Source organism: Geotrypetes seraphini, chromosome 7 (genome assembly GCF_902459505.1).
Source record: "Geotrypetes seraphini chromosome 7, aGeoSer1.1, whole genome shotgun sequence".
Lineage (NCBI taxonomy): Eukaryota > Metazoa > Chordata > Amphibia > Gymnophiona > Dermophiidae > Geotrypetes > Geotrypetes seraphini.
Window position 1 is genome coordinate 179,888,600 of NC_047090.1, and position 19,806 is coordinate 179,908,405.

At 46.3% G+C, this 19,806-nt stretch overlaps 1 protein-coding gene across 1 annotated transcript in view; it reads right to left on the minus strand.

Moving 5' to 3' along the window:
* SPATA7 (spermatogenesis associated 7) overlaps nt 1-19,806 on the minus strand; it is a 97,999-nt gene that overhangs the window by 45,946 nt on the left and 32,247 nt on the right. The window contains exon 6 of the mRNA XM_033953272.1: nt 16,910-17,043. Coding sequence (XP_033809163.1) covers nt 16,910-17,043 — 134 coding nt within the window. The remainder of the gene's footprint in view (nt 1-16,909; nt 17,044-19,806) is intronic.

The following is a 19,806-nucleotide window of genomic DNA, read 5'->3' on the forward strand; positions in this document are numbered from 1 at the left end:
TTCTGGGACAGAACCAGCAGCTTGTGCAAATGTCGACTCCAGCCCTGCAGCGAGTAGCTTTGTTTGCCATGGCTGCTCTAGAGAAACAGCAGCAGCATGGGTGTCAGGGCAGGAGGAAGGGAAACAGAAAGGAGGCAGATACTGGATTGGGAGGGGGGGCAGAGGTAGAGGGCAGATGCTGGATTGAAGGGAAGAGAAAGAGAGCAGGAGGAGGAGAGAGAATAATAATAAATTTTATTTTTATACCGCCATACCTCTCAATTCTATGTAGTTAACAATAACGAACAAAACAGCAATAGTATTAAGGTTTGTAATATCAGCCAGCAAATTTATCAAAAGGATAATAAGTTTAACTTTTTTTTTCTCTAAAAGCTGAACAAAACAGTGATAGTACAGCAATAGCATTAAAATTCGTGATAGCATCAGACAAATTTATCAAAAACTTAAGTTTTAAGATTTTTTTTCTAAAAATTTGGTAGGAGTTAGAAGCTACAATCAAACCACTTAATGTTTTACTACATTTGCCAGCTTGGAAAGATAAGAGTTCTTTCAAGAAATCCTTTTAAGGATAGAAAAGAGAAAAAAAGAACAGCCACATGTACGGCGTTCATTACCTGAAAGTCTGAAATGTTTCAACATGTAATATGGTGCATTTCCAAATAGAGTCTTATAACTCAGTGTTCTTCAACCATTTTACACCTATGGACCGGTAGAAATAGCACAGTTACTTACCGTAACAGGTGTTATCCAGGGACAGCAGGCATATATTCTCACATGTGGGTGACGTCATCTACGGAGCCCCGGCGCGGACAGCTTTTCAAGCAAACTTGATTGAAGTTTCAAGTTTGCACACTGCACCACGCATGTGCGTGCCTTCTCGCCCACTAGAGGGCGCATCCCACCTCGTGGTCCTCAGTTCCATAACTAGCAAGGAAGCCATCCCCGGGGAGGCGGGCGGGTTGTGAGAATATATGCCTGCTGTCCCTGGATAACACCTGTTACGGTAAGTAACTGTGCTTTATCCCAGGACAAGCAGGCATGATATTCTCACATGTGGGTGACCTCCAAGCTAACCAAAAAAGGGCAGGTGGGAGGATGGCAATTTAGGAAAACAGATTTTGCAAAACTGACTGGCCAAACCGGCCGTCACTCCTGGATAAAGTGTCCAGACAGTAATGTGAGGTGAATGTATGAACCGAAGACCAAGTGGCAGCCTTACATATGTCCTCCATCGGAGTGGATCGGAGGAAAGCTATCGAAGCTGCCATCGCTCGGACCTTGTGCCCCGTGACTCGACCCGGGGGAGGAAGGCCAGCCTGAGCGTAGCAAAAGGAAATGCAAGCGGCCAACCAGTTAGACAGAGTGCGCTTGGAAACTGGGTGCCCTAATCGATTGGGATCGAAGGACAAAAACAATTGAGGAACCTTCCGATGAGGCCTGGTGCGTTGAAGATAAAATGCCAACGCCCTCTTACAGTCAAGCGTGTGAAGCGCCGTCTCGCCAGGATGGGAGTGGGGCTTCGGGAAGAACACAGGAAGGACAATGGACTGATTGAGGTGGAAGTCAGAAACAACTTTAGGTAAAAACTTAGGATGGGTGCGGAGAACCACCTTGTCGTGGTGAAAGACAGTGAAAGGAGGGTCCGCAACCAAGGCTTGCAACTCCCCAATCCGCCTGGCGGAGGTGAGGGCAATTAGAAACACCGCCTTCCAAGTCAGAAATTTCAAGAGGGACTTGTTGAGTGGCTCAAACGGGGGTTTCATCAGTTGAGCCAGAACCACATTCAAATTCCACACGATAGACGGAGGCTTAAGAGGGGGACAAACCCTGAGTAACCCTTTCATGAAGCGTGTCACCAAGGGATGGAGTGACAGAGGTCGTCCCTCTAGAGGTTGGTGGAAAGCAGAAATCGCACTGAGATGAACCCGCACCGAAGTGGTTTTCAAGCCGGAGCGCGACAAATGAAACAAGTATTCTAAAACCGAGGATACCGGAACTGATACCGGATCCAGGTGAAAAGACGAGCACCAGGTGGAAAACCTGGTCCATTTCTGCGCATAGCAAAGCCTCGTCGAGATCTTGCGGGAGGCTTCCAACACCTCCTTCACCGATTGAGACAGGTCCGGAGGAGTCAGGGAACAAGAAACCAGGCTGTCAGGTGCAATGACTGCAGATTGGGATGTAACATGGATCCTTGACTCTGAGACAGCAGAGAAGGAGAGACAGGCAGGGGAAGAGGCTCTCTGGCACTGAGCTGTAGCAGCAGGGAGAACCAGTGCTGACGCGGCCACCGAGGTGCTATGAGAATCATCGTGGCCGTGGACGATTTTAGGTGTACCAACGTTCGCATGATCAGAGGGAACGGCGGGAATGCATACAGGAACCTCCCTTCCCAGTCGAGTAGGAAGGCATCCGCTTCCAGACGGTCCTGCGAGTACATCCGAGAACAATATAGTGGTAGTTTGTGTGTCTCCGGAGAGGCAAACAGATCCACCTGTGGCGTTCCCCAGCGAGCGAAGACCTCGCGTTGAACTGCTGAGTGTAGAGTCCACTCGTGCGGTTGCAGAAGTCGACTCAGTTTGTCCGCCAGGCAATTCCGTTCTCCTTGGATGTAGACTGCCCGGAGGAAGATGTTCCGGGAGGCCGCCCACTCCCAGAGGCGAAGAGCTTCGGAGCAGAGGGGCCATGACCCTGTTCCTCCCTGCTTGTTCACATAATACATTGCCACCTGATTGTCCGTGCGGACGAGGACCACCTGGTCCTGCAATATGTGAACGAAGGCTCGAAGTGCTAGGAAGATGGCTCGCAGTTGTAGCACGTTGATATGACACTGACGGTCTTCTGACGACCACAGGCCCTGCGTGCGAAGACCGTCGAGATGGGCTCCCCACGCGTACTCCGAGGAGTCCGTGGTCAGGACCTTGCGAAAAGGCGGAGTGCGAAACAATAGCCCCATGGACAGATTTGAAGAGTCTGTCCACCAACGCAGCGATTTCCGCAAGGGCGGAGTTACCGAAATGAGGCGAGACACCGGGTCGCACTCCTGGCGCCACTGGGACGCGAGGGTCCACTGAGGGATCCTCAGGTGTAGCCTCGCAAACGGCGTGACATGTACCGTCGAGGCCATATGGCCCAGCAGCATCATCATGCGCTTGGCCGACACCCTCGATAGTTGGGAGACCTGGCGGCTCATCCGTACCAAGGTTTCCGCCCGCTGGGTCGGCAGGTAGGAGCGTAGGCGCACCGTGTCCAGCACCGCACCTATGAATTGAAGAGACTGCGACGGTCTCAACTGAGACTTTGGAAAGTTTATCTCGAACCCGAGAGTTTGCAGGAAGGCAATAGACTGTCGGGTCGCTGAGATAACCCCCTCCCTGGTCGGGGCTTTGATGAGCCAATCGTCCAGGTAAGGGAACACATGGAGTCCACGTGACCTGAGGGCTGCTGCCACCACCACCATGCACTTCGTGAAAACTCGTGGGGACGCGGCCAGGCCGAAGGGCAGTACCCTGTACTGGAGGTGGAGGTCCCCCACCTGGAATCGTAAGAATCTTCGACAGGCGGGGTGCACCGGAACATGGGTGTATGCTTCCTTCAGGTCGAGGGAGCACATCCAGTCCCCTTCCCCCAAGAGGGGGTACAAAACCGGGAGAGATAGCATTCGAAACTTCTCCCGGGCCAGGAATTTGTTGAGCTTCCTGAGGTCCAGTATGGGGCGCAGGTCCCCGGTCTTTTTTGGGACCAAAAAGTAGCGGGAGTAAAACCCCGTACCCCACTGGTCCTTGGGGACCGGCTCGACCGCCCGAAGCTTCAAGAGGGCTTTGGCTTCGGTTATAAGGGTCGGTAGCTGCGAACGGTTGCAGGGGACTAAACTTGGGGGACTGTCCGGTGGCGAGGACACAAAGTTGAGCGAGTAGCCCTCGGAGACGATCCGGAGCACCCAAGCGTCTGAGGTAATCCCGGTCCATGCCTCCCGGAAGAACCGAAGACGGCCCCCGATAGGAAGGGGTTCCTGAGAAAGTGCGGAGGGGAACCCGCCCCGTCCGCTCATCCCGTCAAAAGGAAGGCGCTGGCTTAGAAGGGCCCTGCGCCGGGGCTTGGGGTTGTCCCCCTCTGCCTCGCTGAGACGGACGTCTCGGGGGCGGTCTCGAGAAAGCCGGGGTCGACTTCTGAGGGTATCGGCGCGGTGGAGGCCGAAAGGGTTTCTGCGGCGGGGGCCTAGGTTTGGGGCGGACCAGGGATGCTAGAGAGCGCTCCTGTTCCGACAAGCGCTTGGTCGCCGCATCCAATGACTCGTCGAATAACTCGGACCCCACACAAGGCAAGTCTGCCAGGCGTTCCTGCAGGTTTGGGTCCATGTCGAGGGTGCGAAGCCAGGCCAAGCGGCGCATGGCCACCGCGAGGGCCGACACCCTCGAAACCAGCTCAAAGGCGTCGTACACTGCATGGAATAGGTACAACCGCAATTGAGACAGGTTGGACATAAACTTGTCGAATCCTGCTCTTTGGGAGTCCGGTAACGAGTTCCGATATTGAGGAAGGTCCTTCACCATACCACGCAAAAAGGAGGAAAAGGTGAAGGCGTAGTTTAGAACCCTGGTGGCCATCAGGGAATTTGAATAGAGGTGGCGGCCAAACTTGTCCAGGGTCCGCCCCTCCCTGCCTGGTGGAACCGCCGCAGAAACCCGTGAGGGCTGTGATTTTTTAAGAGCAGACTCCACCAGAAGAGACTGGTGTGAGAGCTGCGCCTTATCGAACCCTTTAGGGGGAATCGTCCTATACTTCGATTCCATTTTTGAAGGCACAGACGTGACTGTAAGAGGGTTTGACAAGTTCTTCAGCCAGGTTTGCAGAAGGACACTGTTGAGAGGGAGTCTAGGCACCTCCCTAGGAAGAATGGGGAGGTCCTGTTCCTCCAAAAATTCTTTGGAATACCGAGAGCCTACCATCAGGTCAATCCCCAGGGCTTGGGCCATGTCCTGAACGAAGGATGAAAATGAGGACGGCCTAGCCTGGGGAGAGGGGGTTCTCGACCGCCCCACCGAGGAGAGGGGGGAGGCCTCATGGGAATAATGAGGATCCCTAACCGATCCCGAATCCCAGGATCCCCTCTCGAGGGCCCTCGAGGGGGAAGGGGAAGTTGTCCTCCTCGCAGAACCCTTGGGTGAGGACCCCGGGGTTCGTGGGACACTCTCCCGTTTCCTCGGCGAGGCGGCCCGGGAAGACTTCCCATGGGGTGAGCGGAGGAGCCTCGGGTTGTCGAGGCGCAACTCCGACACCTGCAACGCCTCGCCCCCGAACGGCAAGGAACGGTCGCGCCGAGGCGAGCCTCGGGGCCGCTTGGACTTCCTCGATCGACGCCCCGTCCGAGGTCGCGTCGAGGGCGAGGCGTGTCTGGAAGACCCGGAGGAAGAGGAGGAAAGACGGCGCACTCTGCGCAACTTTTCTTTGGGCCTTACACTCCGCTCAGGGGGTTCCCCCGAGGTCGAGGTCCGGGGCGGGGCCGAGACCGAGGTGAACGGGGTCCCAGTACCCGAGACCGAGGTCGCCGAGGCCGGGGCTCCCGAGGGAGCCGAGGCCCGGGCCTCCGAGACCGAAGGCGTCCAGGCCGAGGTCGAGGCCGCCGGAACCGCAGCGCGCTGCAACACTTCCAGGGCTCCCGACAGCTCCGATGAGATCAGAGCTCGGAGGAGATCCTGGAAGGCCGGAATCCCCACGAAGGTGGGGAGTTCCGAGTCCGGGGCACACTCCCTGGAGGGCGACCTCGGTCTCGAGTATTCCCTCGGGGTGTGCGGAGTCGAGGTCCGATGCGGGGCCGGGGTCGACCCACCCGCCTTGGCCTGACTCGAGGATGGCTTCTTTGCTGAAGGGGATGGAACAGAGGACTTACCCGAAGCTTGCTTCACTGACGACGCCTTCGAGGAAGAGGGCCGAGGCGAGGCCGAGGCCCCCGATGACGCCGAGGCCGAGGTCAAGGCCGGGGCCGAAGCCGAGGCCGACGTCGAGGCCTTAGGCGGCGTGTCGACGGCGAACAATTCGGCCATTCTTGCCTTACGGCGACGGAGGGCCCTGTTTTGGAAGGTAGCACAGCGATCGCACGAGTCTGTCGGATGTTCGGGCCCAAGACAGACAATGCACCACCGGTGAGGGTCAGTGATGGAAAGCAACCTCTCACACCGGCTGCACTTTTTGAATCCCGTAACAGGACGGGACATCCACGAAGAAAAAGAAGAAGGCCGGGAACGTACCGACGTCCCGCGGCCACGGCTTCCGGGAGCCCCCGGAACCCGACGAAAAACGAAAGACTTTTTTTTTTTTTTTTTTTGAAAAGAAACGAAAGGAAAAGAGTACCGCGAACTAATTCGAAGGGAAAAACAAACTAAACGCGGCAGCTAGAAGGCAAAAACACTGGAGCTCAGATCCACAGGGCTTTCTTGCTCCGCGGAAAAATTTGAACTGAGGACCACGAGGTGGGATGCGCCCTCTAGTGGGCGAGAAGGCACGCACATGCGTGGTGCAGTGTGCAAACTTGAAACTTCAATCAAGTTTGCTTGAAAAGCTGTCCGCGCCGGGGCTCCGTAGATGACGTCACCCACATGTGAGAATATCATGCCTGCTTGTCCTGGGATAAAAAATAATTATTTTGTGGACCAGCATCGGTCCATGGACCGGCAGTTGAAGAACACTGGGCTACATTATGGGCCAGACCCCGCCCATCTCTACCTAATCTCCACCCCAGACCCCGCCCCCATAATAGTACTAAATGTAACACTATTTTTTCCATTCATTTTTCATAGATATACACAATATAATCTTATTAACAACACATAATAGTTAACCACAAAATTAAAGTACACAAAGCACACTGACAGCAGATGTAAATTCTCAAAATTGACATAATTCAATCACTAAATTCAAAAATAAAATCATTCCCCCCCTACCTTTGTTGTCTCCCTCCCTCTATGCTATGCCTTACCTTCTGGCCTGCTCCTGCCTGGCTATTTTATGCTGCCGGCTCCCTCTTCCTCACTGATGCAGTGCACAAAACTGCGGGCAGCGGCTCCTTGCATGTCCCGCACCTCATCTGGACTTGTGATGTCAGAGAGAAGGCTTCTGGTTCAGGCGCAGGACGCGCGGAGCCGCTGCCCGTGGCTTTGTACACTGAATCAGTGAAGAGGAGGGAGCCGGCTCAAAGATAACGCCACATCGTTCACACCGTGGACCGGCGGTTGAAGAACACTGTTTTGGGCCTGATGCATGTGCCAGCTCTGTGGACCGGCAGGAAATTTCTGTGGACCAGCACCGGTCCATGGACCAGTGATTGAAGAACACTGTTATAACTGATACAAGCAAATATTCTCGTTTCAACAGGAAGCCAATGCAATTTCTTAAGATAAGATGTTATGTGTTCAGATTTCTTCAAATTATAGATCAGACAAACCGTCCTATTCTGGACAACTCTCATCTTTTTGATAGTTTTCTTATAGGAGCCCAAATAGACAATCCTATATAATAAAGAGCTACCCGCGCATGCGCACTCCTATTTGCGTGTTCCATGCCCTGTAGGTCTGTGGCCGCATGAGTGCGCATGCGCTACTCGCCAGAATTACTTCCCAGCATCCGCGATTTGTTTTTCTCCGTCCCCTTCAGTCCCTCTAAAGCTTCGGACTACGGATCTCCAATGCCGCCGCGGCTCCTCTCTCATCTTCCAATGCAAGTGCAGCTCATGAGAAGAGCCGCCGCGGCTATATTTTCACAGTGTGCGTGCACGCTTGGCTGTGGCCGACCGCGAAGAGGTCACTGGGAGTGCTGGCGGCGGTCACGTGCACAGAATTGCCGCTCCAGACCTCCATCCAGGAAAAATGGCACTACCAGTAGAAGTTTATTTTTAAGATTAATGGTGCTGCGGCGGCTCCTCTCATGAGCCACACCTGCGTTGGACAAGGCTTCCAAAGCAGGCAGCGATCCTGAGAGGAGCCGCCGCGGCACCTTTAAACTTAAAAATAAACTTCTACTGGTAGTGCCGTTTTTCTTCCTGTTCCCTCTCTTTCACTGAATGAAGCATTGCAGCAACGAACAGTTCTAATGAAGCAGCCAATCAGTGTGTCTAATCTGGAGGAGGGAGATCTCCTTGACCACAGTGATTGTGATGGTAGGCCAGACCGGAAGGGAAGGGAGGGGGTTGGGGGAAATGCTGCTGCTGCACAGGGACCTGGAGGAGAAGGTAAATACCGCTATTGCTGATGCTCAGAGAAGTGGATGGAGAGGGAAATACTGCTGCTATTGCAGCACAGGGAAGTGGGGTTGGGGGAGGGAAATGCTGCTGCACAGCGAAATGGAGGGTGAGGGAATGCTGCAGCAGCTGCTGCACAGGGTAAGTGGGGGGAGGGAAATGCTGTTGCTGCTGCCCAGGGAAGTGGAGTGGGGGAGGGAAATGCTGCTGCACAGGGAAATGGAGGGGGAGGGAATGATGCTGCAGCTGCTGCACAGGGAAGTGGGGTGGGGGAGGAAAATGCTGCTGCACAGGAAAGTGGGGTGGGGGAAATGCTGCTGCACAGGGAAATGGAGGGGGAGGGAATGTTACATAGGGAGCAGGGAGAGAGACAGATAGATGGAAAGAAAGACAGACAGACAGCGGGAGGGAGGGTGACAGAAAGGAAGAAAGCCACAGGGGCAGGAAGAGGGACAGAAAGAGAGAGAGAAAGGGGGCCAGGGAGAGAGAAATACAGCAGGAGGTAGAGAGACAGAAAGAAAGAAAGACATCTATTCTAGCACCCGTTAATGTAACGGGCTTAAAGACTAGTATTACAATAATCTAGAAGGCCCAAAGCCAGAAGAAAGGCAGACATTGAAGGGGGAGAGGAGGGCAGATGTTGGATGAAAGGGGGAAGAGAGAGAGGACATCCCGGATGGAAGAGGAGTGGAGAACAAGAGAGAAGGGAGTTGATGGTCCTGGGGGAGGAGGGAGGAAGAAATAAGGGGAGAAGTTGAACATGAGGAGGGATAGGGACAGAGATGCGGTACTGGACATGGGGAGGGGGGGAGAGTCACAGAGGAGTGCTGCTAGACATAGCATGAATAATGGTACAGAGAGGGGAGATGCTCAACATAGCAGGATGCTACGGGCAAGGACACAGAGAGGGGAGTTGAATGATGGACATGGACAAATGACAAACAGACCACGAAACCCTGGCAAGCAAGTTAAGAGAAGACAGACAGAAAGCAGAAACCAGAGATTGAGACCAACATAAAATGATTGCTGTATACTATATAGCAACACACACATTAACCCCAAAATTTTATATATGGCACCTAGAAAATTGGTACCAACCAGTAACAGCATCTAGCACAATTCTATAAAAGGCACTCACTATATACAGAATCATGCTCAATGTTCATATATACATGACTGACATTTAGGCACATCTGTTTAGGTCAGTGAAAACCAGGTCTAAATACCTGTGTTCAAGTTGTGCGCAGATCGGGTGTATTCTATAATAGTGCACCTAACTTTTAGGAACACCCACAATCTGCTCATGCTGCTCCTCAGCCATGCCCCCCTTTTGAGATCTGCACACTAGAATACCACTATATAGAATGCACTTAGAAAGTTGTGCGTGTAACTTCTAATTAGTGCAAATTAGCACCAATTATTAGTTATTAATTGCTAATTATCAGCACTTATTAGCCTGTTAATTAAGTTGCACGTGCAACTTGAATCACATTATATAGAATGCAGGCATATGAGTCTTATTTACTTAAACTTCTCACAATCTGAGAAAAGCCTAACTTAGTAAATCAGACATTAAGGCCCAGATATCCTAAGCATTTTCTCCGTATAAACACAAAATGAGAAAAAAATAATTATTCATCATGGCCCTAGAAATTGTGATATACAAAAGCAACTAAAGGATAAGACAATCAAATGTATAAGCTCACGTTAGATGGTTAAAGGATAGAAATGGGAAAACCACAGCAATAAAAATGACAGGGGTGGCCCTGGAATTAACAAACAAGGTTGAATAAAACTGTTATGACATAATTCATACTGATAACAATCTTAACTGGAGTGGTTTTCTCAAGGATGTCTTCATAAATCATACCAACTACTTAGCATTGATGTAGCAAATATACACAAACCAGATATGCACATTTAATTTAATTCTAAGGTCCCATTTCAAAAACAGCTGAGCTCCTAAATTTGTGACGTATTTTCAGCTAAACTTAAGAGCACATTTTCATCTTAAATTAGGAACTAAAAGATTCTACTAGATGTAGGAGATTATTTATTCTGCAAGAATGCTGAAAATCATTGCTGATCTCTTTCACATCCCCCTCCCATCATTGTCACTCACTTTTTATATTCCAAATTAAGTAGTTTAGCAAATTTTTGAGTATAAAACGTCATGCACTCAACCTATTCAATTTTCAAAGAGGCCAACTGGTGAGCATAGCTCTCAAAGGGGTCCTTTTACTATGATTTGCCAATGGATTTAGTACATGCTAATGAATTAGAATGTGCTAAGTGCCATGTAACCCTTAAATATACAGTGGGCTGCATGGAATTTAGCATCTGCTAAGTCCATTAGCACACCTTAGCAAAAGGACCCCAAAGTCAGCAACATAAATCCTTTGAATGACTTCACTTTTTAAGTTTTGGAAATCTCTTGCATCTAAGGTTAATAACTTGCAAGTCTAAGAAAAGATGCCTGCACAACCCCCCCCCCCCAACACACACACACACTTTTTGTAGGGATGGAACACAGCGAACATACACACAAGATAAGAGTCAGAAAGGAGGCATTGCCAGTGGCTAGCTCCGAGCCCCTTTTATTATGCTTCTATGCTAATGACATCATAGTAACTCCCTTGATTACATGTCTAATGATTGGTGGATACAAAGTCACATGCATTTACATCGTGTCACCCTCAACTCTCCACATAGACAATGCATGATTAACACGTAGACAAAACCTGAGTCTCTGCACGTATTCAAGACTTGTCAGCTGATGTCCTTTCCAAATAAGGACTAGTTAAATTAAGATAAGGGTTAATTTGTGACAGGTAAGGGGGAGAGAGGGAATGATTCACCATTCTTTCACAGGGGCTTAGATCAGTGTGCTGATTTTGCCCTGTTTCAGAACTGCGTCCTTTCAACTTTTCATTGGCATCATTAGTACCATATTTGGACAATCCAAAAAGCACAGTTACCCATAAAAGGTGTTATCCAGGGACAGCAGGCAGATATTTTCACGAATGGGTGACATCACCGACAGAGCCCCATTACGGACCACTTTAAAAGTGCATCGCCACTTTTAAGTGTTTAGAAAGTTTACGATAGCCCGAACCACGCATACGCAAGTGCTTTCCTGCCCAACTTAGGTGCGCGGTCTCTCAGTTAAGATAAGCCAGCTAAGAAGCCAACCCGGGAAGGTCGGTGGGATGTGAGAATATCTGCCTGCTGTCCCTGGATAACACCTGTTATGGTAAGTAACTGTGCTTTATCCCAGGACAAGCAGGCAGCATATTCTCACTAATGGGTGACCTCCAAGCTAACAGAGATGGGATGGTGGGAGTATTGGCCTAAGAAAATAAATTTTGTAATACAGATTGGCCGAAGTGCCCATCCCGTCTGGAGAAAGATTCTAGACAGAGTGAGAAGTGAATGTATGAACTGAGGACCAGGTGGCAGGTTTACAGATTTCCTCAATAGGCACAGATCTAAGGAAAGCAACAGAAGCTGCCATAGCTCTAACTTTGTAGGCTGTGACACGACTCTCCAGTCCAGTCTGAGCATAGCAGAACGAGATGCAGGCAGCCAGCCAGTTGGAAATCGTTCTCTTGGATACAGGATGCCCTAACTTGTTTGGATCAAAAGAGATGAAAAGTTGGGGAGATGTTTGCTGTGGCTTTGTCCGGTCAATGTAGTAGGCCAAAGCCTGCTTACAGTCCAAAGTATGCAAGGCAGTTTCTCCAGCATGAGAATGAGGTTTAGGAAAAAAACACTGGTAGAACAATTGACTGATTGAGATGAAATTCAGTGATAACTTTTGGAAGAAACTTTGGATGTGTACGCAAAATCACCTTGTCATGAAATACTGTGAAGGGTGGATCTGCTACTAATGCTTTTAACTCACTGACCCTCCTGGCAGAGGTGAGAGCAATAAGGAAAACCACTTTCCAGGTAAGAAACTTAAGATGAGCTGTGGCTATTGGTTCAAATGGTGGCTTCATTAAACTGAAAAGGACTATATTAAGGTCCCATATGACATGTGGAGGCTTGAGAGGTGGTTTCACATTGAAAAGTCCTTTCATAAACCTGGAGACCAAAGGAAAGAAAGTAAAAGAAAAAACAAATACTGACTGAAAAATCAGAAAATAAGCTGCGTGAGTGGGAAGGCAGCGAAAAAATATCAACAGCCGTTGATGAGCGACTTCTTAACTCCACGGAAACTGAGGGACCGCGCACTCTACATCGGGCGGGAAGGCACTCGCGCATGCACGGTTCGGGCTATCGCAAACTTTCTAAACACTTAAAGTGGCAATGCACTTTTAAAATGGTCCATACTGGGGCTCCGTCGGTGACATCACCCATTTGTGAAAATATGCTGCCTGCTTGTCCTGGGATAAACCATAAATCCACCATAAAGCAAAGGGAAAAAATCACAAACAAATAAATGTACCTTCACTGAAATCGAATAGGAAACCATCAGAACACATGAGCCTTACAACCTCATACAATGGGATCCTTTTATCAAGCTGAGGTAGGGGTTTAACGCACGTAATACCACTTGTTAAACTGCCTGCCACGCTAGCCACTAACGCCTGCATTGAGCAGACATTAGTTTTTTAGCCGGCCATGGAGGTTAGCGCGTGATGAAATGTCCGACGCGCTAACCCTGCTAGCGCGGCTTGATAAAAGGACCCCAATGTGTCCCCTAAACTGCAATATAACAGAGATCTTTATTACTAGTTGATATTTCATTGTGTGGAAAAAGGTTATGAACTGCATGAAAAAATTTGGAATGATTTATTATTAAACAGGTTCCCCTCTTTGGAGGGTTAGGGACAAACTAGGTAGACTCACTCTTGGTGAATAGTTTTGGGTTTATGAACTTAAAATTATTAGGCCAAATAGATAAAACAATGAAGTGGACTGAAAAACCATAATTTGAACAATTTTGTTTGAAATTTTTTTTCCATTTCCTCTTGCGTACCCACTTTTATGCTCATCATGCAGGAAAGCATGCACAGATCTGTATAACTTAATTGTTAAATTAGCTTTTAAATAGTGTGATCAACAATTGGCTATAATTGGAATTAATTGGCACTGATTTGCAACTGTGTAGCTTAACTGCCTTTAGTCAATAATTTTATAACCTTAGCACATGATTTCTTTAGCACACAACTGCCAAAGGTATGAATATATAGGAGGGGCCCGAGTGGGTATGGGACAGGCTACGGTTATAGAATAATGTCAGTTACACCTGGCTGATGAGCTAGCTTAAGTGCTCGCATCTAAAGTTAACTGTGCAAATATGGATTTACCCTAGTATTTTATCATGGCAATTATGCACATATTTGCCATTACAGAATTTGCACTTATGGAAACCACTTTAGGTGACCTTTAAAGAATTAATCTCTTTTGTGCTTATGTTTCTTTTATACATCTAATAGGAATCCAAATGCTAGATTGCTGTTTTTGTCAATAAACTTACATTTGAATGCAATGTCATCACTTTTATGCAATACAATTTTTATTTATATACAGCCAATAAAATATATAATATTAGGTGCTTGGAACTTTCCTATCTGTCCAAAGGGCTCACAATCTAACTAAAGCACCTGTATAAACAATTACTTACACATACAAAAGATATAACAAAGGAAAATTAAAGAGAATAATAAATTCATAATCAAAACCCCAAAAGAGTTAAAAGCAAAAAAAAAATTAATTCAAAACAAACACAAACAAAACAATTCAAGTTGAATAGAAGTAAAATAAAATAAGATCCTGTTAAGAGTAAACTACATGCATTTTGAACAGTACAGTACAGCTCTATATCTCTAAACAAGCTGAGATCATCTTTTCAACGTCTGAGAGCTGGATATCAGCCAAGGATATGGTGTAAAAATGATTTTCCATGCCAGTTCAAGACACCACAGCATCTAGGAATCTCCCCATAGATTTATCACCGAGCAGACAGCTACATCAGCATCGCAGAGAGAGTAGAGTCGGGGCCCAACCACCGCCAGATCCATGAAATCCACACCCATAACGCCAGAAAAGATAAGAACATAAGAATTGTTGCTGCTGGGTCAGACCAGTGGTCCATCGTGTCCAACAGTCCGCTCACGCGGCGGCCCTTAGGTCAAAGACCAGTGCACTGAGGCTAGCCTTATCTGTGTATGTTCTGGTTCAGCAGGAATTTGTCTAACTTTGTCTTGAATCCTTGGAGGATGTTTTCCCCTATAACAGCTTCCAGAAGAGCATTCCAGTTTTGTACCACTCTCTGGGTGAAGAAGAATTTTCTTACGTTCGTACGGAATCTATCTCCTTCAACCATTAAAATCGGCATCAGAAACAGGCAAGAGGAGCCAGAGCATCTTAAATTAGGGCCCAGTATGGACATTCAAAGTTAGAAGTCTTTGCTGTGGGTCCGACGATGTACACCAAGTAATCTCCACAGTGCAGCCATCAGGCAGTTGAAAGTGAGAAATTAACATGGAGCAGAAGTGCCTTGTTAACAGTCCCAATGTCAATCCTCAGTTGGAAGGAGAGGAGAAATTCAGCCATGATCTTCTCATATCTCATTAACACATGTAGTAGGGCCTCTGCTAAACAAACATTAACAGTCTTTCATGGTAATGTTCAAATGACCAAACTAGATATTTTTCTCAGACCATTAGAGAAGTTAAAAATTATACCAGTAAAGCAAAATAAGGCAAATTAGAAAAAAATAAGTAAACAATTAAAACAAAACTGAAAACAGAAAAATAATAGAGATAATGTAGATGATGTCCTAATTGAATGCCATCTTGAAGAAAAAAAAAAAAAAAGCCACGAGAGGGTTTTTTTTGCCATACAATACTTTTGTTAATACTAGATTACAGTAAAGAATTTTGCCAGTGCAACAGCAATCATGCTTATTCCTGAAACCTGGTGCCATGCTGAGTAGGGCACTAGCTATGGTGAAGGAATGAGCTTATATACCTGGTTTTTGGTTTGTTTATATGATTATTCAGTTTTGAGTTTTCCTGTTCTGGTCTTAGTGAAAGTTGTCATATACTGACATCTGTCTGCCTGCTTGAGTCATGTGCTATAGCCATAAAGCCCTCATATAATAGGTGGACAACAAACCTTTCCTAAGCTTTGGACTTTCTTCCTCAGTCCTCCCTAGGTGAGACATATGTAGTCAAAGACTTTCAAGATGCCAATGCTTTAATAGTCCACACATCAGTACCACACATCAGTAAGTTTTAATTTTTTTCCTGGGCACTAAGCTCTGCCTGAACCCTAGCTAGGCTAACTCTCCAGTGTTGGTTTTCTGACAGACCAGGTTTACTCCTAGCACAGTTTTAACACAACCCCTTAAGGTCTAATGTTACCCTGTTTTTATATGCCTATAAACACCAGTGGTTGTGGTCAGGGCCTTCTTCAATTTCCATTCCTGCAATGCCCCCTAAACTTTGCAGCAGGACCATTCCATGTGAAGTGGTCTAGGGTAGAGAATGACATGGGGGAAAATTTATCCCTGTCCTCGCAGAAACTCATTTTCCCATCCTGTCCCTGCAAGCTCTGTCCTCATCTGCACAAGTCTCAAACACTTTAAAATCATAAGTGTTCAAGGTTTGTGCAGTTAAGGCATGGAGCAGGGAAGGGGAAATTGAGTTCCTGCGGGGACGGGGACAAATTTGTCTCAATCTCATTCTCTAGTCTAGAGCTCCCCACCTCACCATCATGGATTTTGATGAAACTTTGTGTGTGCTGAATTTTACATGACCCAGTTGAACTCTGGTAAAGTTTAAGATCCACCAGGTGAATACTTGTGGAGATATAGCTCTTTGTTTGATTCAATGACCATGTGCAGTATCCCTGTAAAATTTCTGCAAATTTGAGTCAAAATATTTCCTTAGTTATATAAGCAAAAGAAATGAAACTTAGCAATCTTACACAATTTTTTTACAATCTATTCAATACAAATAATGCAGATTTTAATTTTTTCAAGCTGACGTACATATAAAGTCTCAAAATGGGCTGAAAAAAATGGCCACTTCAGAACATTCACTTTGTTCTGCTGACTAGGCCTTATGTTTCGGTTACTGCCATGTTGGAAAGTCTAAGTGCATCCTGTGTGCAGCTTCCTGACTGATGAATGCAAATTTTCCTCCAATATTTTATGATAAGATTTTGCATTCATTCTGGCATTAATTTTGACTAAATTCCCTGTGTCACTGTAACTCACCCCCCAAAAAACAAACAAACAAAAAAAAAAACCCCAACAACAACAACTCAACCACCCCAAAACAGAAGAGATCTATCTCCATGCTTTACGGTAAAGATGGAATGTTTCTCTTCATAGGCCTAAAATTCAGGGAGTACAATGTAAGAATTCTACCTTTATGATTTCTGCATTTGTGGATGACATTTTGATGCATATAATGAATCCTTGCATTTCTTAGCCAGCTCTGATGGAAAACTGTTAAACAACAATAGCCTGATACTTTTCCACTAAAATAGCCAGTCCACTACTGGACCACCAGGTCTTAAGGCAGGCCTAATGGAGGCCTGCAAAAGGTCCCGGGGGGGGGGGGGAGGGAAGGCACTGACCTGAATATAAGCCCCCAAATCTTGGTTTATATTCAACTAAATATAGCATCTAAGTATAAAAAGAAAAACTGTCATTACCTTTCTATGCTCGGATGGACCCTGGCTTGCACTAGCTCCAGAACTTGGCCTTGATAGGTTTCTGGTGGACAGAAATTCTTGTTCATACCTGGCTACCTCCTTCTTGAGCTTTTCTCTGCGTTGCTGATCACTGTCTTGAAAAAGAAAACCCACAGTAAAATTCCTGAGAATTAATCTCACTTAAATAATCTTAGTTAATAACTTGGTATTAGCCCTGACCTATCAATTCATTTACTTTTAACAACTAAAATATTTGAAGCTAAAGGAGTAGCCTAGAGGGTAGAGCACTAGGCTTGACAACCAGGGAAGCCTAGTTCAAATCCATAACCCTCTACCACCTCAGGTACAAACTTTGATTGCAAGTTCATCTTGACCTACTAATGAAAAGAGGTTCGAGCTAAGTCCAATAAATTTTCTTTATCTTCAACAGAAAGCCAGTAGTACTATGCATGTCCAATTCTTGTCTGGTTTTTGTATTTCCACAATGTATACAGATAAGAACATAAGAATTGCTATACTGGGACAGACCAAAGGTCAATCAAGCCCAGTATCCCCGTGGATACGGAGGGAGAAGTGTATTACTATTTGCATGCACTGCCTCCTTTGAATACAAATAAATAGATCTCATGCAGATTGACTGGGGAAATCCTGAAAACCTAAGTGGATTTTATCAATGATCAAGTTTGGTTACTCCTAACCAGTTCTAATAAGTCCTGCTGCCTTAGATGCTAACTTCATGAATACCATGAATGCTTGAACACCTCCAATTTTAGATGTCTCAAGTCTACTTTTACAACTCCAAGACCTGAGGCAGCTGACAGGAGAGAAGAAAATAAAGACTTGAAAGGCAGATTTAATACTGGGGAAGTTCTAGCATCCAGAGCAACCATGGAACTAGCACTTGATGTCAATAGAAAAGTGTGGGCAGCCAGTATCAGGCCTTGTTATAATTTCTTCTGATTTTTATTATTAAAACATGTGTATTCTACTTTATTTGCAGATCACAATAAAACACATATAATAATTTAAAAACATGAATACAACAAAATATAACAATTGAATGACTCCTGCCATCAATTGCATAACCTTACCATATTAATGCTCCACCCAATAGAAAAGAAATTTAACATCTGTCATTAAGATGTTAATCACACAACACTTCTCTAAGTAGCAAAACATTGAGAGAAAAGATAATCCTTCAGGTATTTCTTAAGCAATGCCATATCTGTCATTCATCTCAAGTACAGTGGCAATTGGTTCCATACCACAGGCTTTGCAAGAGAGACAGTACACCTCCGTATCTCTTGAAAACATACCCTAGCTAGGAGTGGCTAACCGAGCTGCCCCTTCACACCTCAAAGACTCCACAGGTGCATGGATTTTAAGAACATCTGAAAAATAATACATACAGGAATGCCACACAACTATGTGAATCAAAAGCAAAAGCTTAAATCTCACTCTGGCATCTATGGGAAGCCAATGCAACTGGCATAATAGTGGATACCTTTAAATCAATCTGGCAGCAAAATTTGGCACCACTTGCAAAGCTTCTATTTATCCAGCAGGGAGTCCAAAATACAATACCAAACTTTGGACCACCAATCTAAAATGCTCATGAGGCAATAATGGCCTCAGCTTAAAGAAAGAATGCTTAATTAGAAAGATTGGATTCAAGATGGCCGCGTGAAGCCGAGTATGGGAGAGACGCTCACAAACTCGTCGGCTACCTTTTCTTTTTGACAGACCTGATACCGAAGCGGAGGGGGAAAGGCGCATCTGGAGCTTCGGTGCGCTCGGAAACCCCCGTGCAGGCGACTCTGGATGAATTCTTGAGGTGTTTCTGCCAGGAGCCGACACAACCAGGGAATCGCCCACTGGAGCCGCAGGCTGAGAGTGAGGCTGCCGCAAGTCTCCTTGGGCTGGAATCTACTCTGAGCCCTAACGCCTGAACTCCACCCCCGGAACCACAGAGGGCAAGCTCGCCGCGGGATAGCAGTCAGCCGAACAGGCAGACTCTATATCCCGGGAGGCTGATTCGAGCGAAGCATTGGAGAACAACCCTGTGGTTAAGACGACGAGGGATTATGAAAAACAAGACTCACATGGGGAAAATATGCAGGGAACAGTACAAGCTAGATTAATGACTGCAAGTATCTTTTCATTGCCTAAACCTACCAATGTTACCCTAGATTCCTTATGGGATTTAGTAATGGCGCTTGGACAGACTTTGTCACCGCAAATAAGAGTTAGAAAATAAAATGTGTGAACAAAGGGAGGAATTAAACAGATTCAAACAGGAAATAATGGTTGGAAAGACTAATGTAGAAAAAGTTGAGAAAGAGATATTGGAAGTAAAGGAAGTGCAAACGACTTTAATTAGAGATAATCTTAACTTGAAGAGAAAGATGGAAATATTGGAAAATAATAATCGAATAATCTTTGAATATTGAACTTTCCAAAGGTACCTTTACTTTCAGCTAAAGCAGTCTTAAAGAAATATTTCAAGGAAGTACTCAATGTTCCAGAAGATAATTTTCCTCCCTTTTCAAAAATTTACTATCTTCCTACAAAAACCTTGGAGGAACAACCTCAGGTAGAGGGCGAACAAATGGACTTAACCACGATCTTGGAGACTTCAATGAAGGAGGTAGCTAAGCCAGCTACCTTATTAGTTACAGTTGCCCTGCTACTTGATAAGAATTGGATTCTAAACTTATACTTTAAAAATAGACACAAAGAATTTTTGGGACAGAGTCCAAATATTTCCTGATGTGACAAAAGAAACCCAGAAGCGCAGAAAACAGTTCTCGCTTCTTAAACCTGGGGTTACTGCGATAGGTGCTTTATTCTTATTATGATATCCATGTAAATGTATAGTAAAATATAAATTTTCTAAT